The following is a 22,895-nucleotide window of genomic DNA, read 5'->3' as shown; positions in this document are numbered from 1 at the left end:
AACTTGAACCCAACCCATGTAACATGCATGACGGCTGCAACATGTCAGGAAAAAAAGGTCCCATGGTGTAAACAAACATTAGCCTCAATGCAAGAAGGAAGCCATGCCCTCTCCCTCAAGTACCCAGAGGACCCACGTGTCCTGCTCTACTGCTGGAACTGATCCGCCTTAAAGTAACCACTGGGCTGCTCGGTCAGCTCCTTTTAGATGAAACCATGACATTGAAAAAACGAGTTAACCAAAGGAGGAACTCTGGGGTTCTTCATCAAGATGTTGACTTTAGGGTGGGGTAAACATGACTAGTATGCTCAGTCTTCGCAAATAACACTGAAATACTGAGTGTACCAGCAGCAAATAAATCTTCCTGACTGGGAAACATATGTTTTTCCTAAAGTTTATCCCAAAAACCACTTCACTTACATGAGAACTACCCAAAGCTGAAAAGTGTTTGATTCAGGGCAAAAGACAAAAACCCCACAAGACAGCCAGCTTTTAACCAATACACAATGCACTGACATTATTAATAAGCACTTGCCACTACGTATGCGTATGTGTCTATTCAAGGGATAGACACGAAAGCACCTCAAAACTTACTGAATGCCTTAAAAACTTGTATTATTATTACTGGGGAATAATCAAGAGAAATGTGATGAGTAGACAGCAGATTTCCATCATTTAGTCTCTCTGACAAATGCTAAGTTCTGACTCGTAAGAAAAAGCCCAGAAAGGGCTTCATAATAAAATTATTATAATAAAATTATTTCCATCAACTATCCTCTTGCGTGTCTCTCTGTAATTTAGGAATTGCAGCAGCAAAAAACACAAACATCCTGTATGCTAAAAAAACAGAAACTGGAACCTATCTTTCAGGACATGAGTTTGCTTATGGTTTCCGTCTCCATGTTGATGCCCGTTACACTCACACATGGAATAAAGTATTAAGCTTCTCGTCACATTTGCCTTTTTCAATTGAGATATAATTCACATACCATAAAATTCATCATTTTATTTTTTTTTAAGATTTTATTTATTTATTTGTCGGAGAGAGAGCGAGCGAGTGAGAGCACAAGCAGAGGGAGCGGCAGGCAGAGGGAGAAACAGGCTCCCCACTGAGCAGGGAGACTGGCCTGGGGCTCGATCCCAGGACCCTGGGATCATGACCTGAGCCAAAGGCAGACGCTTAACTAAGCCACCCAGGCATCCCAAAATTCATCATTTTAAAATGTACAATTTGGGGGCGCCTGGGTAGCGCAGTCGTTAGGTGGCTGCCTTCGGCTCAGGGCGTGATCCCGGCGTTCCGGGATCGAGTCCCACATCGGGCTCCTCCGCTGGGAGCCGGCTTCTTCCTCTCCCACTCCCCTGCTATGTTCCCCCTCTCGCTGGCTGTCTCTCTGTCAAATAAATAAAATCTTAAAAAAAAAAAAAGTACAATTTGGTGGGTTTTATTATACTCATAAGGTTTTCAAACATCAACACTACCTAATTCCAGAATGTCTACATCACTCCAAGAAGATAATCCACACTCACTCATCAGCAGTTGCTCTCCATCTCTCTTCCCCCGCGGACCCAGCTCCACACTGATCTTTTAGCAAGCTGACTTACAGTTTCTTCCTCCTCACTTTTTATCCCTTCAGCTCACATTTTTTTTTCTTTCCCCAACACGTTCATTCCTTCTACTCCCACGGTTCTGTCTTTGGACTCCTCTGCTCTAGCCTGGCAACTTCAACTAGTCCAACAGCCTCCATCATCACTAACTGGTTCCTTCTCCATCTCCAAGCCCAGTTCCAGTCCACAATCCAAGTCTGGATTCCCAACTTCCTGTTCGGTATCTCCATTTCAAAGTCCAATCAGTGCCTTCAACACTCATTAATGCACTGGCCCCTCCTCTTACTTCCCTATTTCCATGAGTACCTCTGCTTCTTTTTTGCCCTTTTGTTACAGGACCTAAATGCCTCTTCTAGAAAGTCATCCCTGATTCCTACCCCATTTCCGCCAAAGGTAGAAATGAATTCTCTCCTCTGAATTCCCAGAACATTTTCATAGTGCCCCTCATGTGGCATGGGGCATGTCTTTAATGTTACATCATCTGTACATGGGAACTACTAGACTGAAAACCTCTTGAAAACAGAGAATCTCACTTTACTTCTCTTTTGATCACAGATTACTGTACATAATAATGTGCAATCAACCTAGGACCGAATAAATGAAGACAGATGCTGCTGAATAAATACTAATTGGGAAATAAGACTCAGCAGTCACCTTCTAGAAAATTTAAGAGCTAGAAGGTTCAAAGTAAAAACAAATACAACATACTGCTTTATTAAACTAAGCCGAAGTATAGATGCACTAACAACTATTAGGCAAGAAGTAATGAACAGATGAATAGTTTGAATACATCCATATCAATTAATTTGCTGTATCAATTTATATACACTAACATAGTAGCTGGTAGTTTATGCTGCCTCCGCTTCCATGTTTACCTGTGTCCACACCAACATAGTCTTTATGAAATAGGTATTAAAAGATTCAGGAGAAGGTTATCCAGACAACCAACTTTAGAGGTTAAAAAACCTTTCCTCATAGTTTAAATGACTTGGGGTAGTGGGTTAAAACATGTAATTAAAAATCTAAAGAATTTTAAATGTACCAACTACTATGGGGGTGGGCACAGGAACACCTATTTATTAAGATTTTCCATGTCTATACTTTTTGACTCTATTCCTTTTTGGAAACTATTCCTGTAAGAACTGCCAAAGTAAAAAACAGTACGGATGTTCTTTAAAAAATTAAAAATAGAATCACAAGATGATCCAGTAATTCCACTATTGGGTATTTACCCAAAGAAAACAAGAACACTAATTTGAAAAGACATATGCATTCCTATGTTTACTGCAGCATCACTTACAACACCCAAGATACGGCAGCAGCCCAAGTGTCCACCCACAGGTAAATGGATAAAGAAGAGGTGTGCATGCATATATATATATATGCAGTGGTATATACACATATACACGTACATATACATATGTACACACAATGGAATACTGCTCAGCCACAAAAAGAATGACATCTTGCCATTTGGAACAACCCGGATGGATCTAGAGGGTATAAGGCTGAAATCAGAGAAAAACAAATACTATATGATTTCACTCGTGTGGAATTTAAGAAACAAAACAAATGAGCAAAGGGGAAAAAGAAAGGGAGAGACAAATCAAGAAACAAACTCTTAACTACAGAGAACACACTGATGGTCAGCAGAAGGAAGGGGCTGGAGGGATGGGGGAAATAGGTGATGGGGATTAAGGAGCGTACTTGTGATGAGCACGGGGTGATGTACGAAGTGTTGAATTACTATATTGTACACCTGAAACTAATAACACTATGTTAATTATACCATAATTTAAAAAATCAATTAATTAATTGAAAAATAAAGAATGTGCATTTTGGAAAAAAAAAAAAAGAGAGAGAGAGAGAGAGAGAAAGAAAGAACTACCAAAGCAGGTGAATAATTGTGACAAGTTACTAAATCTTTCTAAGCCTCTGAGGACTAAATAAACTAATGCAATTAACAAATGTATTCAGCTAAACATACCCAAAGCCTAGAGAATGGAGAAAAGTAGCAGGGATGTTCACTCGACAAACCAGGAAAGAGCGCAAGCAAGCAAGCTTTACTGGAACGTCCCCGCATGGGTCTAGGTGTTGTACGAGGCTGCTTCTGGGCCACAACTGTAGAGCCTAAAATACTTACCACCCGACCCTTTAGAGTTGCCGGCTCATGACTAGGAGGTGGTTATATGGTAGGTGAACATCTGAACTACATATTTAGAATCTGCACCGTACACTTACAGCTCCATACCGTGTAACGCACGGCCCTCTTACGCACCTCACAGACACAGCCTCTGTACTTGTTCCTCCAATATTAGACGTTTGTGTTTTGTTTTCATGGGAGTTGTAAGTGTTTGGATGGACTTTATTTCAGGAGCATGGGATCACTGAGGTCAGTTATAAAATAACATCTGATAACTGCTTTCATTTTTATGCTAAAAGAACACAATTTCTTTCTTTTAGGATAGACAGGAATCAGAAAAACCTTTTTATGGCAAAAGATTATTCACTGTATATAATTCATTGTAACTAAAATCTATACAGCACTGCTTCTCAGGGCACCCCCTTAACTAAGGGGAGTACCAGAATCACCTAAGAGGCATGGTCCAATTCATTTTCAAGGCTACTGCTGGAAATGCCACAGAGAGGGGTTCTGGGAGAGCAACGGCTACGAACCAGTGGCCTCTCTTACAGAAATGGCTATGACATAGTTCTGTCCACTGTACGACTGTTACAACCGGCAAATGTATAGTAAAATAGTAAGATGAGTAGAGGAAGCTTGCTCTTTCAGAAATCTGAATTAAAGATAACACACATCAGGAAGTCATACCTCTCCATTTTCAAATGTTATTTCTCGAACAAGAGGAACGCATTTATCCTGAATCCAATTGTAAGTCCCATCGAAATTTGTCATAGATCCCAAGTATACCATATCTGGAGCAGAATGCTGTTACAAAAGCAGGGGAAAAAATTAGACAAATCTAACCTGTGCTAGCAAAAATGCATTCTCAAAACATCTATAAGCCCACAAAATCTACAGAGTATACAAAAAAACAAACAACCCCCCCCTCAAAAAAACCATCGAATTTCCAAGAAAGAGAGCTGTAAAATTCTGTATTTAGCAGAGACCTAATTATCCAACCCATGATGTCTAAGCCTTCTGCTTTTCCTTAGATCTGAGTCAATTAATTGTTTATCAGTATCTTCACCAATGGCAGGCACTATGAAAAAGAATTATCTGAATTAATTAATTTAGCTATCCCTCAGAGTTGAAAATGTTAGAAGAAAATTTGGAAACTTCCAGGGAAAAAGCCTTGAGAAATATAAGATACTATATAAATCTAAGGCATTGCTATCTCTAATATTACTTACCTACAGTACCTCTTTCCACAATTCACTCAAAATCAGTATTTATGAAGTGCTTAAAATGACGACAAAAATAATAGCTACCGTTAACTGAGTGAACTTACTGTGTCCAAGCACTGTTTGTTGTAAGAGCTTTGTCTGTGTTCACTCACTGATCCCTGCAACATCCCCATAAGGCAAGGACTCTTACAATCACAACTCTTTTTATTAATGAACAAACTGAAAGAGAAGCTAAGAGACTTTCCCGGAGTTACACACCTAGGAAGGCAGCAGATTTGACACTAAAGTGGAGTCTCATTCCAGAGCCCGTGCACTTAACCACCAACTGTACTGGATTCTGATAATCTAGAGACAGCCGCACTCTGTAACCGACTATCAATGAAACGCACTTGCAGAAAATACAGGCAAATACCTATCTGAATTCAGAACAGGAAATGAGCTTTCTAAGCAAAAAATTCATTCATAGGACTATATAAAAATCAAAAACTTTAGTGTATCAAGACACTGCAAACATTAAAATGAAAACTACGAATCGAAAAAATATCAAGAGTTTTCCATTTGTGTGTGTATGAAAATCTGCAATGACAGACCGGCGGGCCAAGTGAGATGACAAACACCGTGCTTTCTGCCTCTCGCTTGTGGCTACTATCATCAGACCTAAGCAGCCTCTTCTAAGTTCAGATACACTTTACTTCTCAGCCAAGGGTTAAAAGTTGCTCCCTGTTGTCTGGCAAGTATCAGGTTAATTTATACCCCAGAGGACTCAGGAGCTTGGCTGGTCTGTCCCAGGTAGAAATGATCATCGCAGACCACTGAAGCATTTTTTGCAATTTGGGTCTCATAATGAATGCAAAACAGAGAGATGGTTAAGGCCTGGGGATCAGGAGATCTCTAGTCCCAGCTCGGCCACTAAATCCCTATGTAACTTTAGGCCTAGATGTCCCCATCTTTACTTTGAAAGGCTTGAATTAGTACAAGGTTCCTTTCTGTACTAAAATTTGATGATTCTGTGAATTAGCATGTATAAAACTATAGATTATACTATACGTATATTTAAATTATATTTAAAATTATACACACTAAGAAACAGCAACTTGGGGCGCCTGGGTGGCACAGCGGTTAAGCGTCTGCCTTCGGCTCAGGGCGTGATCCCGGTGTTATGGGATCGAGCCCCACATCAGGCTCTTCCGCTATGAGCCTGCTTCTTCCTCTCCCACTCCCCCTGCTTGTGTTCCCTCTCTCGCTGGCTGTCTCTATCTATGTCAAATAAATAAATAAAATCTTTAAAAAAAAAAAAAGAAAGAAAGAAACAGCAACTTACCCCCGGTGGTTTGTAGATTATGTTGTCGCCACTATATCTTTCTGGTTTTGAAACAGCTCTAATAGGAAGAGAGAAATAGTAATAATACTTTTTAAGAATAATAATAATAGCAGTGACATACTTGAATGAAGCAGAATTGGCTGGTTGTTTTGCAATGTATTATAATGACTTGAAACATATACCTGTCCACCATCTTTCCTACTCGTAAGACTATGCAATACCAACAAAGGCATGTATTTAAAGGAAAACTTTAATATAAGGCAGATTTTTTTAAAGGAAAATTTTAGTTAGCTGTTTTTGTGACTCAATATTTTATAAGTTTGGATTGGCAGTTTTAGCACCAAAAGCTATTTTTGACACCAGACTGTTTCCAGTAACCGGGGATCAAGGTCACTGATGTGGTCACATAGATCAATCACAAAAACACATAATTAGCTTCCAAGTCAGACTCAATTATGAATTGGATGAACTGAAATAATCTCCGTCACTGGAATATAATTCTACAATAACCAATTTTTTTGTTTCCTATGCCCCAGTACAGTATCGACACATAACAGATGTCTGATAAATGTTTGGTGAGTGAATTCTACAACAAATTCTAAGTCGAATGGGTAACCTTTTTTTCTCTCTAAATTATATTTGGATTACTTGAACACTGATTTCTCGCCAGTTTCTGACTAGAGCAGTACAGGAGGGAGGCACAAAGGATGTTAACGAAGACTGATGCCAATGGAATGAAAAGGAAGAACATGCTCGCTCGCTCCATCCATCCATTCATTCATTCATTCATTCACTAACTATTCACTAGGTGCTTCCTTTGTACCAGGTATGGTCTTGGCACTGGGTACACAGCAGTGAACAAAAGTGACAGCGCCTGTGTTCTCACGAAGCTTACGTTTTGGTGGAAAGAGACAAGCAAATAGATATATTTATTTTGGGTGATCAAACACCAATAAAAAAGGTGCTCTGAAGAAAACTAAGTGGTGAAAGAATGACAAGTTGGATCAGGGCAGTGTTATTTTATACAAAGTTATCAAGAAAGCTCTTCCTGAGGAGACGAGATCTCGGAGAAGCACTTCGGAAAGCAAGCACAGTAAGGGCGAGGGCCCCGCTGCAGAAGCGCCTGCCGCGTCTGAGGAAGCAAGCAAGTGGCCCGTGTGGCCGGAGAGCAGCCACGCACAAAGTATGGGGGGTGGAGGCGGGGAGAAGTTCCTCTGTTATTTACTCCTCCACCAATCTCCCAATATCGCTGATAATGTTTACAATAAAACACACACAAAATCTACAGAAGCATTACGACAAGGACAAAGGTCACAAAACGGAAAGGACAGACTGTGCCAGAAACCCGGACTCTACTCAAGACAGGCACTAAAATGGAGTCTAATAGTTACAGGCCAAAGCAAAGAGAAATCATACTGCATAAAGTCCAAGGATGGTGGCGATAACCCCCAATGAAGAGAAAGGGAAGGAACTACAGAATGATTCCATTTTGAGAGAGAAAGGAAAGAACAGGTGGGCAAGTCAGAAAGGTCAGAAAAATAAGGAGCAAGCCAGGGGGACTCAAGGCAGCCTAAGTGTCGACACAGCAGAAAAAGGCCAGGGTAGTTGACTGTCCCAGGCTTCTGAGAAACTAAAGAAGATTAAAGACTGAAAAAAGGCCACTGGACTTGGCAATTAAGAAGCATTTCGTGACTGTACAGAGAGAAGTCTCACGAAAGTAATGAAGGCAAAAGTCAGCTTCCAAAAGGGTAAGGATTTTTCACTGGTTGGAGTTTTAAGAAATTCAAGGTGGCCAAACATAAAATAATCTTTGAAGAAATTTAGAAATGAAAAGAAAGAGATGAGATTATAGCTCAGGAGATAGAACAGAAAGGTCAAGAAAGAGAGAATCATGTTTTTGGCAAAAGAAAGTAGGTCACGAAAAGGGTCAGGGTGAAAACACGGGAAAGCGAGGACAACTGCCGGATGGGTGCCACAGAGGATCCGGGAGGGATGGTTATAAAGACACAAGGGAAGAGGCTAACCTGGGGAAGGAGTGCTGTTGCTCTGCGGCAGGAAAGACAGAAGAAAAGGTGGTGGAGAGCCGGAGATTAATCAACACAACAAAGCCATGCCTCTTCATGAGAAAGGTTAGGAGCTGTTTCAGTTTGGAAACCCCACACGTTAGCACTTTGTGTGAACACAGAATAATGTTAGCAAATGAGCTGGAGAAAAGCATGAGAGGCAGTTGTTAACTTGTCCATTCTTTTCTACTCACCCATATTTTGAAATATAGTACTAAGAAAAATAAACAGACTTTTAAACTCTTAAAAAGAGGTCAGAGATAGGTATAAGGAAGACTGGCTGGTGACTTTAAGGGAACTGAGATCATGTCTGGAGAGGTCATCTTCAGAAAATAACCACACACAACAAGAATGTCACATGGCAGCCAAGTCGACCCACTAGCACGCTCTCAATTAAGATACTTACCCAAATGCAGAAAGGAAGGCACAATCATCGTGCAAAATATTTGCTACTCTTTCAAAAACTCTATAGTTTTCTGAATCCTTTTGCTCAAAATATCCAATGATATTTCTTTTGCTGCGCTGTAAAATAAAGTAGGTAATTACTTTACAAACATACAGATATGCTATAAATATGTTATTTCATTCACCCAGCTGTTGTTCGATTATCTGCTAATGGAGTAGCAGTACAAATGCACATTTGGATTTTAACACCTAGTCCAAAATTATTAAAGATTACATTAGGTTGAGAAAAAAATCTTACCTCCCCTCTAATGTACACATTTCCTTCTACCATTTTATTTTAACTGACTGATGAAAATCTATCACTAAATAAGGTGACTATTCCTGAAATAATACATCCACTCATAACGTGTGACTGTTGGTAGAGACTCCTCCATGGGTCTCTCCTGCTCCTACACAGTTAGGCGCAGCCAAATGCAAGACCCTGACCACTCTTCACCCAGGCTGCTCCTCAGGGTTGTGCTTGCAGCAAGCAGCCCTGAAGTGTGAGGTAATCTCCCTCCGGGACAGACAGCAGGCTTACTGCCGGCTCTGAAACCAGAGTTCTCCGAGGCCACAGTTCTCCGCCACAAAACCCACGGCGTGTGCAGGCATCCACTGGACCCTCTGTGTCACCTCCACAGGACTCGGGAGGGGGGTGAGGAAACGAACGCAAACATGCTCCCATTGTTTGCTGGGATGTAAGCAATAATGTCCTTTATCTCTGACCTGGGAGCCTGGTGTCTTCTGATAGCATCCATGAAAGGCTAACTAACTTCTTAGCCTGGAAGCAGGGCAAAAGTCAAATCTCAAACCTGACAGTGACAACCTAAAGCTCCAACTCCATACTTTTTTTTTCTTTTAAACACTACTTAGTGTACAACGGGAAGGGTTTTTATTAACGGAGGAATGTTTTAGAGGGACACTAAAAGTTATACAAAGAGCTGATAACAGCAGTCATTAAAGCAGATAGCCTGAGTGTCTCCACTAAGGAAAATATGGAAACTCTGGTTGTGTAGGCCTGACATTAACTTCTATGTCTTCAAAATTCAGGCTACTCTTTGCCCTCGATTAATCTAAATTAGTGCAGCTCTACTGTGTGCTACATATTTTATCTAAAGACTCAGAAAAACATGAGCATTTCCCTTGAGAATTAAGTCAAGAAAAATTCAACTCGCTAAGTCTGTAGATGTCAGATCCACTGCAATGAACTGTAAGAAAATGTCCAGATTCCTTGATTGCATAAGACTCTGTTTACATTAATTAAACAGGCAATGTTCATTTAATCCAGTAAAAGTTAACAACTTACATCAAGAGTGGTGATTTCTGCTAAGTCATGAAGTTCTTGAACGGGGTCGCTTTTTTGTTGCCTGATGTAATCTGCAAGAGCTTTCACTGACCGCTGGCCCCTGTATTCTCTCTTCATCATCATCCCATTACGAAATAATTTGAGGGTTGGGTATTTGCTTATCCTATATCTCTGGGCTATATCAGCTAAAAGAACAAAAAACAAAATTAACTTCACCCTCGTACATGGGTCTGGGTGAGCCCATTAGCCCAACAGTAAAAAATCTTACAATTATTTAATAAGAATATTTTGATTCATATAATTCTTTTTCAATCTTAGAGAAAAAATTAATCGTGACAAGTTTATATTGATTAAAAGGCCAGGCTCTGGACATATATTGCCTGGTTTAAATCCCAAATTTGTTATACTGGCTGTATGAACTCATATCAACTCTCTCTGCCTTCGTTTCTCATCTGTTACAGTAAGGATAATTTCTACCACACAGGGTTGTTTTAACAACTAAATGAGATAACACAAATGCATGACCCAGGAAGGTTAGTGTTAGTAAATATTATTATAGATAGCCAGAAAATTATCAGAATGTGCAAAATTCCCATTTTGAAAAGTTATTCAACTCACTTTGTACTTGTGAGAATCTCTTACAGCATTTAATAAAGGAAAATTAAGTTTAAATTAAAACTATGCTCAAAGGCTAAAAATATTAGATTCTTTGGTTAGTAGAAGAATAATTCATAATTCCAAATACAGAAATTTTGTGTAAGCTAATAGAATCAAACCAAAAAGTCAGCAGTATACACTAAAAAAAAAAAAAAAAAGTCCCTTATTATGACCTATTGGTATATTCTCAGGCAGTGGAGATTTTAAAAAGAAAAACCACACACACACACACACACACACACACACACACACACACAAATCCTTGAAATTAGTATGTATAGTCTCAAAATAAGAATCTAAATCAAAATGTATACTGATCTCATTTGTAGAAATCACAATTACTAAGACATAGACTCAATCAGAATAGAAAAGCCTTTAAATATTTCTGCTGCTATTTCTAAGAGGTGGCAAATACAAGAAATCAATATCTTCCAGGCACTGGAAAAGCTCAAATGCCATATTACGAACATGGATGAAAATGATAAAAGATACACTGATTTTTTTAAATGAAGGGGACCAGAGAGGGGACTGAAGTGGCCTAAGACAGGTGACACTTCTGTTTTCTTGACTGAGTTGTAAAATGAGGGCAGAATTCTAAAATGGTGGCACAAGAAACCATGAAAATTCTCCTACCCCGCCTCCCATTTCTCGTAGCTACAAAACCAAACCAAACCAACAGAACAGCAATAAGGCTCTGGAGACCATCTTAATTTTCTTTCTTTTTTTTCCCCTCCCACCTTAATTTTCTAAGAGATTCTATGGTAGAAACAAGTGTACTAGAAAATATACACATGTGTGCTGACAGTTTCATGAGTGTATACATATGTCAAAATTATCAATTTGTACATTTTAAATACGTGGTTTATTGTATGTCAATTATATCTCAATAAAGCGATTTTAAAAATCGCTTAAGTGAATACTGACTATACAAAACAATGACAGCTACGCATTGTGGGGTCTGACACAAACTAAAATACATGACGACACCAACAGCATATAAGCTGGGGTAGGAGAGGTGACGAGGAGGTTAATGATTCTAAGTATTTTAAGGTCTCTGCATTGCTCAGGAAGAGGGAAAAGTACTTAGAATATTTGGTAAGTCAAGGTATATTCGTGTTTTCTCTGGGATAAACAATCAGAGCTAAACCGATGTATTAGGGGTTAAGTACGGAACACGGGTTCTCAGAAGGAGGTTTAGAGAAAAGGCTATGTAATTAAGAGCACGTAACACTTTGGTAAACTCCATGGAAAATCTATAAAGGAGGAAATAGTGCTTGACTACTAAAATCCTTTGAACAGAAGGCAAATCTAAGCAAAAGAAGAGACCCACTGGTTGTACATGAGGCCAAGGAGAATACTTTATTCACCAAATCACAGAAATCTGAAATATAAGGTATCTCACAATATACACATATTTAATATAGACACTAATCTATTTAGAAGTTGGTACTTCTTGAAGCAGAAGACTAGTGGATATATCACTACCTGATATATCAACCTGATAGGTTATGATGAGAAAACCTGTCTTTGAGGTGTTGAAAGAATGGAAGGTTCTATCACCTGAGCAAGGGATTAATGAGATTACATTGGTGCTACAAACCGAGGGGTGGGAGTGCTTCCGTCAGCAAGCAGAAGTCTTTTAAGATAAACAGAAGCGCTTGCTGTAAGGCAAAGGCCACGAAGGCTTAGGCTTACCCTCCATCTAAGAAAACCAGCCCAGAGAAATAATAAAAAGTAAGGAACTTTAACTTCCCAATGAAAAACCCCTTCAGTCCCCAGCACACCATACAATGGAACCTGGCATATTATAAAGTGAATGGTTGCAGTGACATAGAAATGAAAACGGTTTTAATAAAAATGCTGTTACAATGAGGTTAAGTAATTCTGGCCAGTGCCACAGTGCTGTGGTCTGGAATATGGAAAATGTCTTTTTAAAAGTTACCATTTCCCCCAAGTATCATCAATAGAAGACTGCTTCAATATAGGACGGTACACCCATGAAAAAGACCTCTTTATGCTGCTAAGGAGCCATGTCCAAGGTGCACTGTTAAACAAAAAAGCCAGGTATAGAAAGATGTGTATAGGTATGTTATTTTGCGTAAGAAATATGGAGAAGAAACTTGGGAAAGAAATATAAACACACACACATATACACATGTATAGACACATAAATAATGTGTGTGTATGTGTGTGGCTATTAGCAAGTATATGTGTATATATGTACGTTTACATAATCTTTGTCCTCATCCCCTCCTCCCTCCAAAAATACACCACCAATGGGAGAGAAAGCAAGAAAAGGTCAAAGATGGAATTTAGATTTCCCTGACCATACCGTGGTTTTATACTTTTAACTCTGGAACTATGGAAAATTTTTTAATAGTAAAATAAGTTTTAAGGAAATTTTAATACTGACATTGTTATTTTGAAATAAACACACATATTATAGATAAAGCACATGAGTAACGGCTTAATGGCTAATGCCATTAAGTCAAGATTTTCAGCTTAAGAGAAAAAAGGATAAAGCAGAAAATTGAGAAAATTAAGTAAAAGCCCTGTAATGTTTAATCTGAATTGGAACTACCAGCAAAAACTCCATGATGAGAACTGGCCAATCCTACCAAATATTTAAGGAAGAAATAATTCCATTTCCACACAAAGTTTTCCCGAAAATTGAAGAGAAGTGTTCACTTTCCAACTCATTCTATGAGGCCAGCATTACCCTGATTTCAAAACCAGACAAAGACCTTATAAGAAAATTACCAATATCCCTGACAAACAAAACCAGAGGGCTTAAGCCAGTGGACTTCAACACTTATGTAAACTTACAGGACTCCAGACAGTGTGTTACTGGCATACAGACAAACAGATCAGAGTCCAGAAATAGACCTACATATACATACAGAAGTGATCTTTGACAAAGGTGCAAAAGTAAAATCTAACTACATATCCTTATAAAATACACATCTAAACATAGGGATGCTCAAAGCTTGAAAGAAAAAGGCTGGGGAAAAATATACTGTGTAAAAACGAATCAAAAGAAATCTTGTACAGCTGAATTAATAGTAAAAAAGTATACATTAAGGCAAAAAGCAGTACTAGAGACCAAGAGGGACCCTTCATAATAAAAAGTTCAATTTTCCAGGCAGATACAACAATTCTGAATTTGCATATATCAAATAACAGTCTAGAAATACATAAAGTAAAAACTTACAGTACTATAAAGACAAATCTATAATCATGGCAGGAAATTACTAACACACTTCTTTCAGTAACTGATATAACAAATATAACCAATAAAGGAAGGAGAATTTGAACAACACATCTAAGAAACGTGACTAAGCTGACACATGCAGAACACAACACTCCAAAGCTGCGGAACGCACGTTCTTGGCAGGTGTATGTACCATATAAAAAACAAACACGATGAGTCACAAAAAAATTCTCAACAACTTTCAAATGATTCAACTCGTAAGAGAATTAAAAACTATACAGATATGGGTCAGAGATGAAATGACAAAGAGAAACAGGAAAATAATGTGAACCGAATGATAATGAAAATACCTACGAGAACTTGCAGCATACAGCCTAAATTCTACATACGCAGAATGAATTTATGACATTAACATAAGATATATCAGAGGGGAAAGGCTGAAAAACAAAGAGCTAAGCATTCACCTTAAAAAATTATAAAAAGAATAAAAAACAACAGATAAAGAAGTGAATGAGAAAGGCAAAAACAAAAATTAATGAAGTGGAAAGCGAATATACAATAGAGAAGATCAAAAAGCCAAAATCTGGTTCTTTGCAAAAGACTAATAAAATTGATAAAGCACAAGAAAGACTGATCAAGGAAAAAAATGAGAGAGAAAATAATTTAAGGAATGTAGCAGAAATATTTAACTTGGACAATAAGATATCATCAATAACAATGACAATAAGTTTGGAGATTTAGATAAACTTTTTTTTAAAGATTTATTTATTTGCGAGAGAAGAGAGAGCGAGAGAGAGAGAGAATGGGGGGGGCAGAGGGAGAGGAAGAGAGAATCTCAAGCAGACTCCCCGCTGAATGCAGAGCCCAACATGGGGCTCCATGTCACAACCCTGAGATCACACCTGAGCTGAAACCAAGAGTCGGACACTTAACCAACTGTGCCACCCAAGTGCCCCTAAAGTTTTTAAATTCCCATTATTTCTCCAAAGGCATCCAGATGGCCAACAGACACATGAAAAGATGCTCAACATCCCTCTCCATCAGGGAAATGCAAATCAAAACCAAAACAAGATATCACTCACACCCGTGAGAATGGCTAAAATCAACAACACAAGAAACAAGTGTTGACAAAGATCTGGAGAAAGGGTAACCCTCGGGCACTGTTGGTGGGAAAGCAAACTGGTGTAGCCACTGTGGAAGACAATATGGAGGTTCCTCAAAAATTTTAAAATAGAACCACTCTACAATCCCGTAATCATACTACTGGGTATTTACCCAAAGAATACAAAAACACAAACTCAAAAGAATATATGCACCCCTCTGTTTATTGCAGCATTATTTACAATAGCCAAATTATGGAAGCCAACCAAGTGTTCATCAATAGATGAATGGATAGGGACATGGCGTATATATACAATGGACTATTATTCAGTCACTGAAAAAGAATGAAATCTTGCCATTTGCGACTACATGGATGGAGCTGGAGTGTATTATGCTAAGCAAAATAAGTCAGTCAGAGAAAGACAAATACCATAGGATTTCACTCATGTGTGGAATTTAAGAAACAATTAAGCAAAGGGAAAAAAGAGAGAGACAAACCAAGAAACAGACTCTTAACTACAGAGAACAAACTGATGGTTACCAGAGGGGAGGAGGATGGGGGGATGAGTGAAATAGGTGATGGGAATTAAGAGGACACTTATCTTCATGAGCCCTGAGTAATGTATAGAATTGTTGAATCTCTATACTGTATGCCTGAAATGAATATGACATAGAGTGTCATATTAACTATACTGGAATTAAAATAAAAAGTTTAATTTAAAAAATTCCCATTAAGGCACAACTTACCAAACTGACAGTAGAATAAATAGAAAACATAAACAGTCCTAAAATTATTAAGTAAACTGAATCCATAATCCATAGCTGTCCCACAAAGAAAACTCCATTTCTAGAAAGCTTCACCATCAAGTTCTTCCAAACATTTAAGCAACCAATAATGCTGTTTACACAAACATTCTAGGGAATACAAAAAGAGCAAACATTTCCCAACTAATTTTATGAGGTCAGCATAATCTTTCTGCCAAATCTGACATGGAAATGATGAGAAAAGAAAAGTATATGTTAGTCTTACTCAAGAACACAGATGCAAAACTTGAAAATATTAAATTAAATTTGGCACTGTGTACAAAGGATAATACATCACACAAGCTAGATTTAGTCTGGCACTTCGGTTTAATGTTTGAAAAATCAATTGATGTAATTCATGACCTTAAGAGAATAAAAGAGAAAAATTCCACTATAGTAGCCCCCCCACTTATCCACAGAGGATATGTTCTAAGACCCCCAATGGATGCCTGAAACAGTGAATAGTACTGAACCCTCTATAGACTATGCTTTTTCCTTTACATACATATCTATGATAAAGTTTAATTTGTTAATTAGGCAGAGTAAGAGATTAACAACAATAATAAAATAGAACAACTATAATATACTGTAATAAAAGTTATGTGAATGTGGTCTCTCCCTCTCTCAAAACACCTTCTTGTACTGTACTCACTCTTCTAGTGGCGATGTGAGATGATAGCATGCCTACGTGAAGAGATGAGGTGAGGGGAATGACATAACATGAGGCTACTACTGACCTTCTGACAATTCACCTGCTGGGGAACTGTCATTGGCTGTGGGTAACTGAAACCACGGAAAGCTGAGCTGCGGATAAGGGGGACTGCCATACCTCTCAAAAGCAGCAGAAAAACATTTGATAAAATTAAAAATCCATTCACACTTCAAATTTTTTGGCAAACTAGAAATAGAAGGGAACTTCCTTTATTGGATAAAGGATATCCAAATAAGCAAATACCAAACAACTTGATAGTAAAATACTGAAAGCTATCCTGCTGAGATCAGGAAAGAAACACAGACGCCTGCTATGGCTTCTGTATAACACTGTACTGTAATTCCCAGTCAGTGGAATGAGAAAGAGCATATATACCAAAAAAGAAGTAAAAATGTTATTATTTGCAGGTGATCTTACTGGGTTCACAGAAAACCCAAAAGGGAATCTACTAAAGAATTTCCATTTCCAAGCAGGATGCAGTAGGTAGCAGAAATCTACGGGTCCTACTATGACAACCAGGAAAAAAGAGATTTTTTTAAAAATCACATTTTAAAAGATATTGGACACCACGAAACCAATGAAGAATAAGTGAACTGAAATCTTAGAAAGGAACGGACCATTCCTAAGTGAGCAAAAATCGCCCACTGGCTATTTTCTTTCCTATACGTTTCCTACGTAATTCCTCTTAGAAATTAAACCTGCAATTTGTGCAGATTTAGGGCTGAGGACCATGCCTTGGTAGACAGAAAGGGAACTCAGTAAAACTTTTCATAGTCACCTGGTCTGGGAGGGGGGATTGGACGCTGAGACACACAGCAAGCTCTCCCCAGAGGACATTACTGAATGCATGGGTGGCATAGGAAGCTGAAGGCTGGGCCAGAAAAACAGAGTAACATCCCCCACAGCCTTGCAGTGCTTAGGAAACAATGTGTATTTGTGGAGAAGGCCTGCATCGGCACCAAACACGTAACCAAGATGTTTGCCAGATTTTGAAGCTGTATAGGCAAAGAAGCACATAGATGTTGAAGAACACCATGAGTTTTTAAGACAAACTGGAAGGAAGATACCTGTGCCATATATTAGAGACAAATTAATAATATTCGGAATACATAAAAAACATTAACAAAGGACCACCAGAAAGATAAATGGGCTAAAAGTATCAGTTGATTTATAAAAGAAAAACAGATGGCCAAGTAAACATGTAAAAAACATGCTCCTCTGTAATCAAGAGGTTACAAATTAAAACTACCAGATAACATTCTGCCCATCTATTGGCAAAATAATAATTAAAAGTTCTTAAATTCATTAATATCAAGCCCTACAAAGGGAAAATATTCCTACTAAGTCCAATTCAGGTACACATTCGATGTTAATAAGGCTAAACTAGCCTAGCTGGTGCCTAATTTTCCAGCAGAAAAGCCACTCAATTTTTCTAATCCCCAAAGGATTTGGCAGAAAGTTTATGACGCAGACCCATTTAGAAAGGAACTAGTCTAACTAGAAATATCCATTTTCTACTTGTGGCCTAAGGATCAGTACAAACATGGACAGTAAGAGACACTGCTGGAGTAATTAACTTTCTTAGATTAGTGGGCATAATGGGAAAACAGTGTGCTGACAGCAAACATGCATAAACCAGAAGTAAAATAAATAAGGCTACAGGTGGACTCCAGAGAGTCTTAAATTCTACGTTAATGGAGTTTGAATTTTACCTGATATGTGATAAGCAGCCACTGAAGCAGTAGAACGGGGCTTTAAAAATATTCACCTGGCGGTAAATCAGGGAGAATCAGGGAGACTAGTAAGGAAGCTACTGCAACAGTCCTGGCAGAAATAACAAGAGTCTGTTTACAAACTTTAACATTACAACCCTTAGGTTGCCTTAAAATTCTAGTTATGGATAGAAACAGATTAAATAATACTTGAAGACTATTAGAGGAATAGATACTTGCCTGCTTAATTCTCAAACATCGTGGCAGCAGGTGTGCTGCATAATGAGGTGGCTTTTAATTATTAAGAAGCAAAAACCTTAAAATTACATTGATCAATAATCTCAGACATAAAGGTGACTTTTTACAGGCTTTGGTCAAAAACTGATTTTAAGATAATTACAATGTGACATTTTGACAATATAACAAAGAGTGATTTAAGGGGTATAATAAATGTTTTTTTTAATTAACTGGATGGATCAAATGTTAAAATGCATGTCAAAGGAATTATAAATTTCAGAAGGTTAACAGCTCACTGATTAGAAAATTAGCATGTACTTTTGCTTCAATGGTCACTTACTTTCCCTTGATGGGTTCTGCCTGCCCGCCCACCCACCCTCCTCACTCATGCCCAGCAGGGTTCCACATGGGGAAACTGCCTCCCGCTCCTGTCTCAGCAATGCATCATCCCACTGTGATTACCTACGGCAGATGATTTCAACAGGAAGGTCTTACAGTTCTTCTGGTTCAGGGATGAGGGCCACTGCTGCCTCTGTACCTTTTTTCATTCCCAAACCATGCCTTCCTCACAAAGAGGGTAAAACAACAACAAAACACCACAACAAAATAAAACCCTAAACAGAAAAATCATAAACAAAGCCTCAAAGCTTACTCAGGACTCAGGCTAAACCTGGGCGTCCAAGTTCTGTTTTGTGCACATGAATTCTTTATCTTCTTTTTTTTTATACTTTTTTAATTGAAATATATTTGACATATATAACACTGTGTAGTTTAAGGTATACGACATGTTGCTCTGATACATTTACTTATATATTGTGTGGCATGAGCTAGCACCTTATCACTTCATGTATTATCACTTTTTATGGTGAGAATAATTAAGATCTAGTCTCTTAGCAAGTCTGTTTTTAATGCAATGGTGTTGTCTATAATTATTTTCTTATTCTTAATGCCTCATTTACATATAGCTCTTATAAAAGCTTCTCAATTTCCACTATGGAAGTTTCAAGCTGTACCGGAAGGCACGCAGGTAAGACTAACTGTGGTATCTGGGAGCAAGTGCTGCGTAGTTCAAGGACAATCACAAAGTACTTTCCAAAAATGCTGGCAGGAGTGTGAAAGTCTGCACTTCCCAGCAAATTAACGTATGAAATGTCTCCAGCTGCATGCCATGCACCCTAGAGCCACTGGAGGTCAGCAGAGATCCTGGTCCCACCAGGGGCAGATTGATGGGACTTTCCACATCTAAGGCAGCATGACCACCAGGGAGAGTGAATTCGACTTCAAACTCGCCACACAAGGAGGACACAGAAGGTGAGGTAAAGGGAGACCAAGATCGACAGCTGAAGTGAAGGCAAGTTTAAATGTGTGTATGTGTAGGAATTTTGGAAAACAAAGACAATTATGAAGAAGAAAACAAGAACCATTTGTAATCCAACCAACACTGGGGAAAACCAGTGGTAACATTTTTTTCCAAAGATTTATTTATTTGAAAGAGTGCAAGGGGCAGAGGGAGCAAGAATCCTCAAGCAGACTCCCCACTGAGCACAGAGCCCAACGCGGGGCTCAATCTGAGATCATGACCTGAGCCAAAATCAAGAGTCAGCTCTCAACTGACTAAACCACCCAGGAACCCCAAAATTTTGATTATATCTTGCTGACTTTGAATAAAAGTTGCTTAACAAGCAGTGATATGTTTCCATGGAGAAAAAAAATAAAGTCTGAGGTTAGTCAAATAGTTAAGCGCCAGCATCAATATTTGCAGAATGGGTATGAGCAGCTTGGAAGAAAATCCTAGAAAGAGCAGAAGAGCGCTCTTTAATCAAGAGCATTACCAACACTCTTAATGGCACAGAAGTCAATATTATGTAGAAAAACACAAAAATCAATGACTCAGAATTGGAAAGTGATTACTACAGTCAGATTCTGAATGTGAAATTGTTTCAGGATTACTTAACAAATTTATTTCCCTTTTTAGGTACACACACTAATGATATGACAAAAACATCTCTAAGTCTAAAACAGTTCTCATGATAAAAATTCTAAGTGAAAGCATTGTGTTGTAGTTCAATTTTTCTTAGTTTTTTTCATTTACAGATAAAAGTGTGCCTTATAACCAATGACAAATTAGATTTGATGAAATATTGCAGAAAATACTTATTGTATTGTTGGGAGATGAGATAACCCATTTGAAGTACTTAATGGAGTACCTACAAAACTAACAGTTCATAAATGCTGGTTACTACTCATAACATCTATCCATTCATCTGTTCAACAGCTATAAAGGTGCACCTCCTTCGAGCTAGACACCCTTCCAGTGCTGGGGACACAAGGGTAAAAAGACAAGGTCCCTGCAATTACAGAGTTAACATTTTATCATTATTATTATCATCATTACTATTACGATTACTGCTGAGATTAATTGCTTCCACAGGCTAGAATCTTAAATGAAATTCATAAAACTTTTAATACATATTACATGTACCAAAAAGATGTACCAGTGTGGATTCCCTAAGTACAGTGTAAGAGAAACCCTCTATAATAAGTCAGCAATAAATATATCTTCACCAGACATGTGGAGATTCCTTGTAGGAACCCACACCCCTCCCGGACAGGAGAAGCGAAAAGGGTGACTGTCAGATCTGTGACATGCAAGAAGTTGGACATCCGAGTCCTGTGCAGGGTGAGTGAGGACACGTGTTCTGCTGCCATCAGAACTCAGACATAAATGCCCGGCAGGTGGGGAACAGGTTGTTCCACAACATTCCACCTCTTGATTCTCTTTAATTGCCCTGACTTCCTTTTTCCTTTTTCTCTTCCTTCTAATTCTCTCCTCCTACTTTGTTCCCTACTTTAAATGCAACAAATGGAGAATTCAGGGGCTCAGAAAGTGAACTAAATTTTAATCCTAAAATGAGGGTTATTTAAGCTATGAGCTTTACACTGGGGTTTCAAAATATATACCTAAGCTTAAAACACTGGAAGCTTCCTGATGACACTCTAGTGTCAGTCTGAGTTCAAAATTCTATTTCCATAGTTCCTACCCCGCCTCCTTTTTTTGGTGGGAAGAGAGGTCAGGAGACAGGAGGGGGATCAAAGTTGCTGCATGTAGCTCATACATAGAAGCAAAAGGGCCGACTGGGTGAAATTAGTCTGTTATATCTACCTTCGCCTTTTTTCTTTCTCCTGTTCTAGGTTCTTGGCCTATTTAGCTGAATGTTTGAACAAAGCGAGTCCTAGGAAGGGCATATAAAGAAGTCAGGTCAAGGTAGGGCAGAAAGCAGTCCACGGGATGCTGATAGGGGGAGGAGGGAGACAGAAGGAAATGCAGGCAGCAAACCAAAGAAGGGTGTTCTGTGGCTGTGCATGCAGACGGGCTTTCCTGACCAACTAGGAAAGTGGCGTAGAGGACAACTCCCAAAGGGTTTCCAACACGTTCCAAGGAATGAGTACATGCATTTCCTCCCTGAAGGGACTACTTCGAAAATACTCACTTGGAATGTTTTATGAAAATTAGAGCTATTACATTTTAATATTGTTATATAATTGTTGGCTTTTTGACCTTATAGTCTCATCTCATCCTTAATTCTTTTTTTTTTTTTTTTTAAGATTTACTTATTTGAGAGAAAGTGTGAGCAGGGGGAGGGGTTGAGGGAGAGGGAAAGAGAATCTCAAGCACACTCCACGCCCAGTGTGGAGCCTGATGTGGGGCTCGCTCCCATGACCCTGAGATCATGATCTGAAACGAAATCAAGAGTCAGCTGCTTAACTGACTGAGCCACCCAGGCACCCCTCATCCTTAATTCTTAAACAGGGCTGATAAAGAAAAGAAAAAAAACTGTAACACAGCATTGGAAGAAATTCCCAAATGCAAGACAATATACAAAACTTATGGCTAAGATAGACAGATTTCACAACTAAATTCAGATATGGGTCACACTTCAATTCAAGTTTGCAACACACTAGGAAGCAATAAAATAGTCATTAAAGTTTTAAAAAATTCAATGCAAGCCAAGGTTGATTTATACATTTTGCCACATTAATTTCTTCCAAGAACCTATGCTGGGTTTTGTCAAGTCTTTCAGCATATATTGATAAGCTGGTTTTCTTTATTTACCTACTGGTGGGGATTTACTCTATTTCTTAATATTAAGCCATCCTTGTATGACGGGCATAAGTGCCACCTGGTAATGGGAAACTATTCACAAAGGCACATCCACCTCCCATGACACTGGGTGGAGGGACAGACATGCTCACGCCCAGGAGATGGCGACTCATGAAAGAAGGCAGTTTCAGGACCAACAAAATGGCCTCAACTGCCAGACCTGTTCACAGGAGGTTTATACTGAAAAATTCTGA

General features: G+C 38.7%; 1 protein-coding gene across 1 annotated transcript in view; it reads right to left on the bottom strand.

Moving 5' to 3' along the window:
- ERP44 (endoplasmic reticulum protein 44) overlaps positions 1-22,895 on the bottom strand; it is a 90,873-nt gene that overhangs the window by 18,906 nt on the left and 49,072 nt on the right. Inside the window, exons 5-8 of the mRNA XM_045780652.2 lie at positions 10,106-10,290; positions 8,762-8,877; positions 6,293-6,350; positions 4,436-4,552 (exon numbers count right to left, since the gene is read on the bottom strand). Of these exons, the coding sequence (XP_045636608.1) occupies positions 4,436-4,552; positions 6,293-6,350; positions 8,762-8,877; positions 10,106-10,290 (476 nt within the window). The remainder of the gene's footprint in view (positions 1-4,435; positions 4,553-6,292; positions 6,351-8,761; positions 8,878-10,105; positions 10,291-22,895) is intronic.

This window comes from Ursus americanus, chromosome 18 (assembly GCF_024610735.1).
Source record: "Ursus americanus isolate L20-20 chromosome 18, mUrsAme1.1.p, whole genome shotgun sequence".
Taxonomy (NCBI): Eukaryota; Metazoa; Chordata; class Mammalia; order Carnivora; family Ursidae; genus Ursus; species Ursus americanus.
Note: the sequence above shows the minus strand (reverse complement) of the source record. Positions and strands in the feature narration are given on the sequence as shown.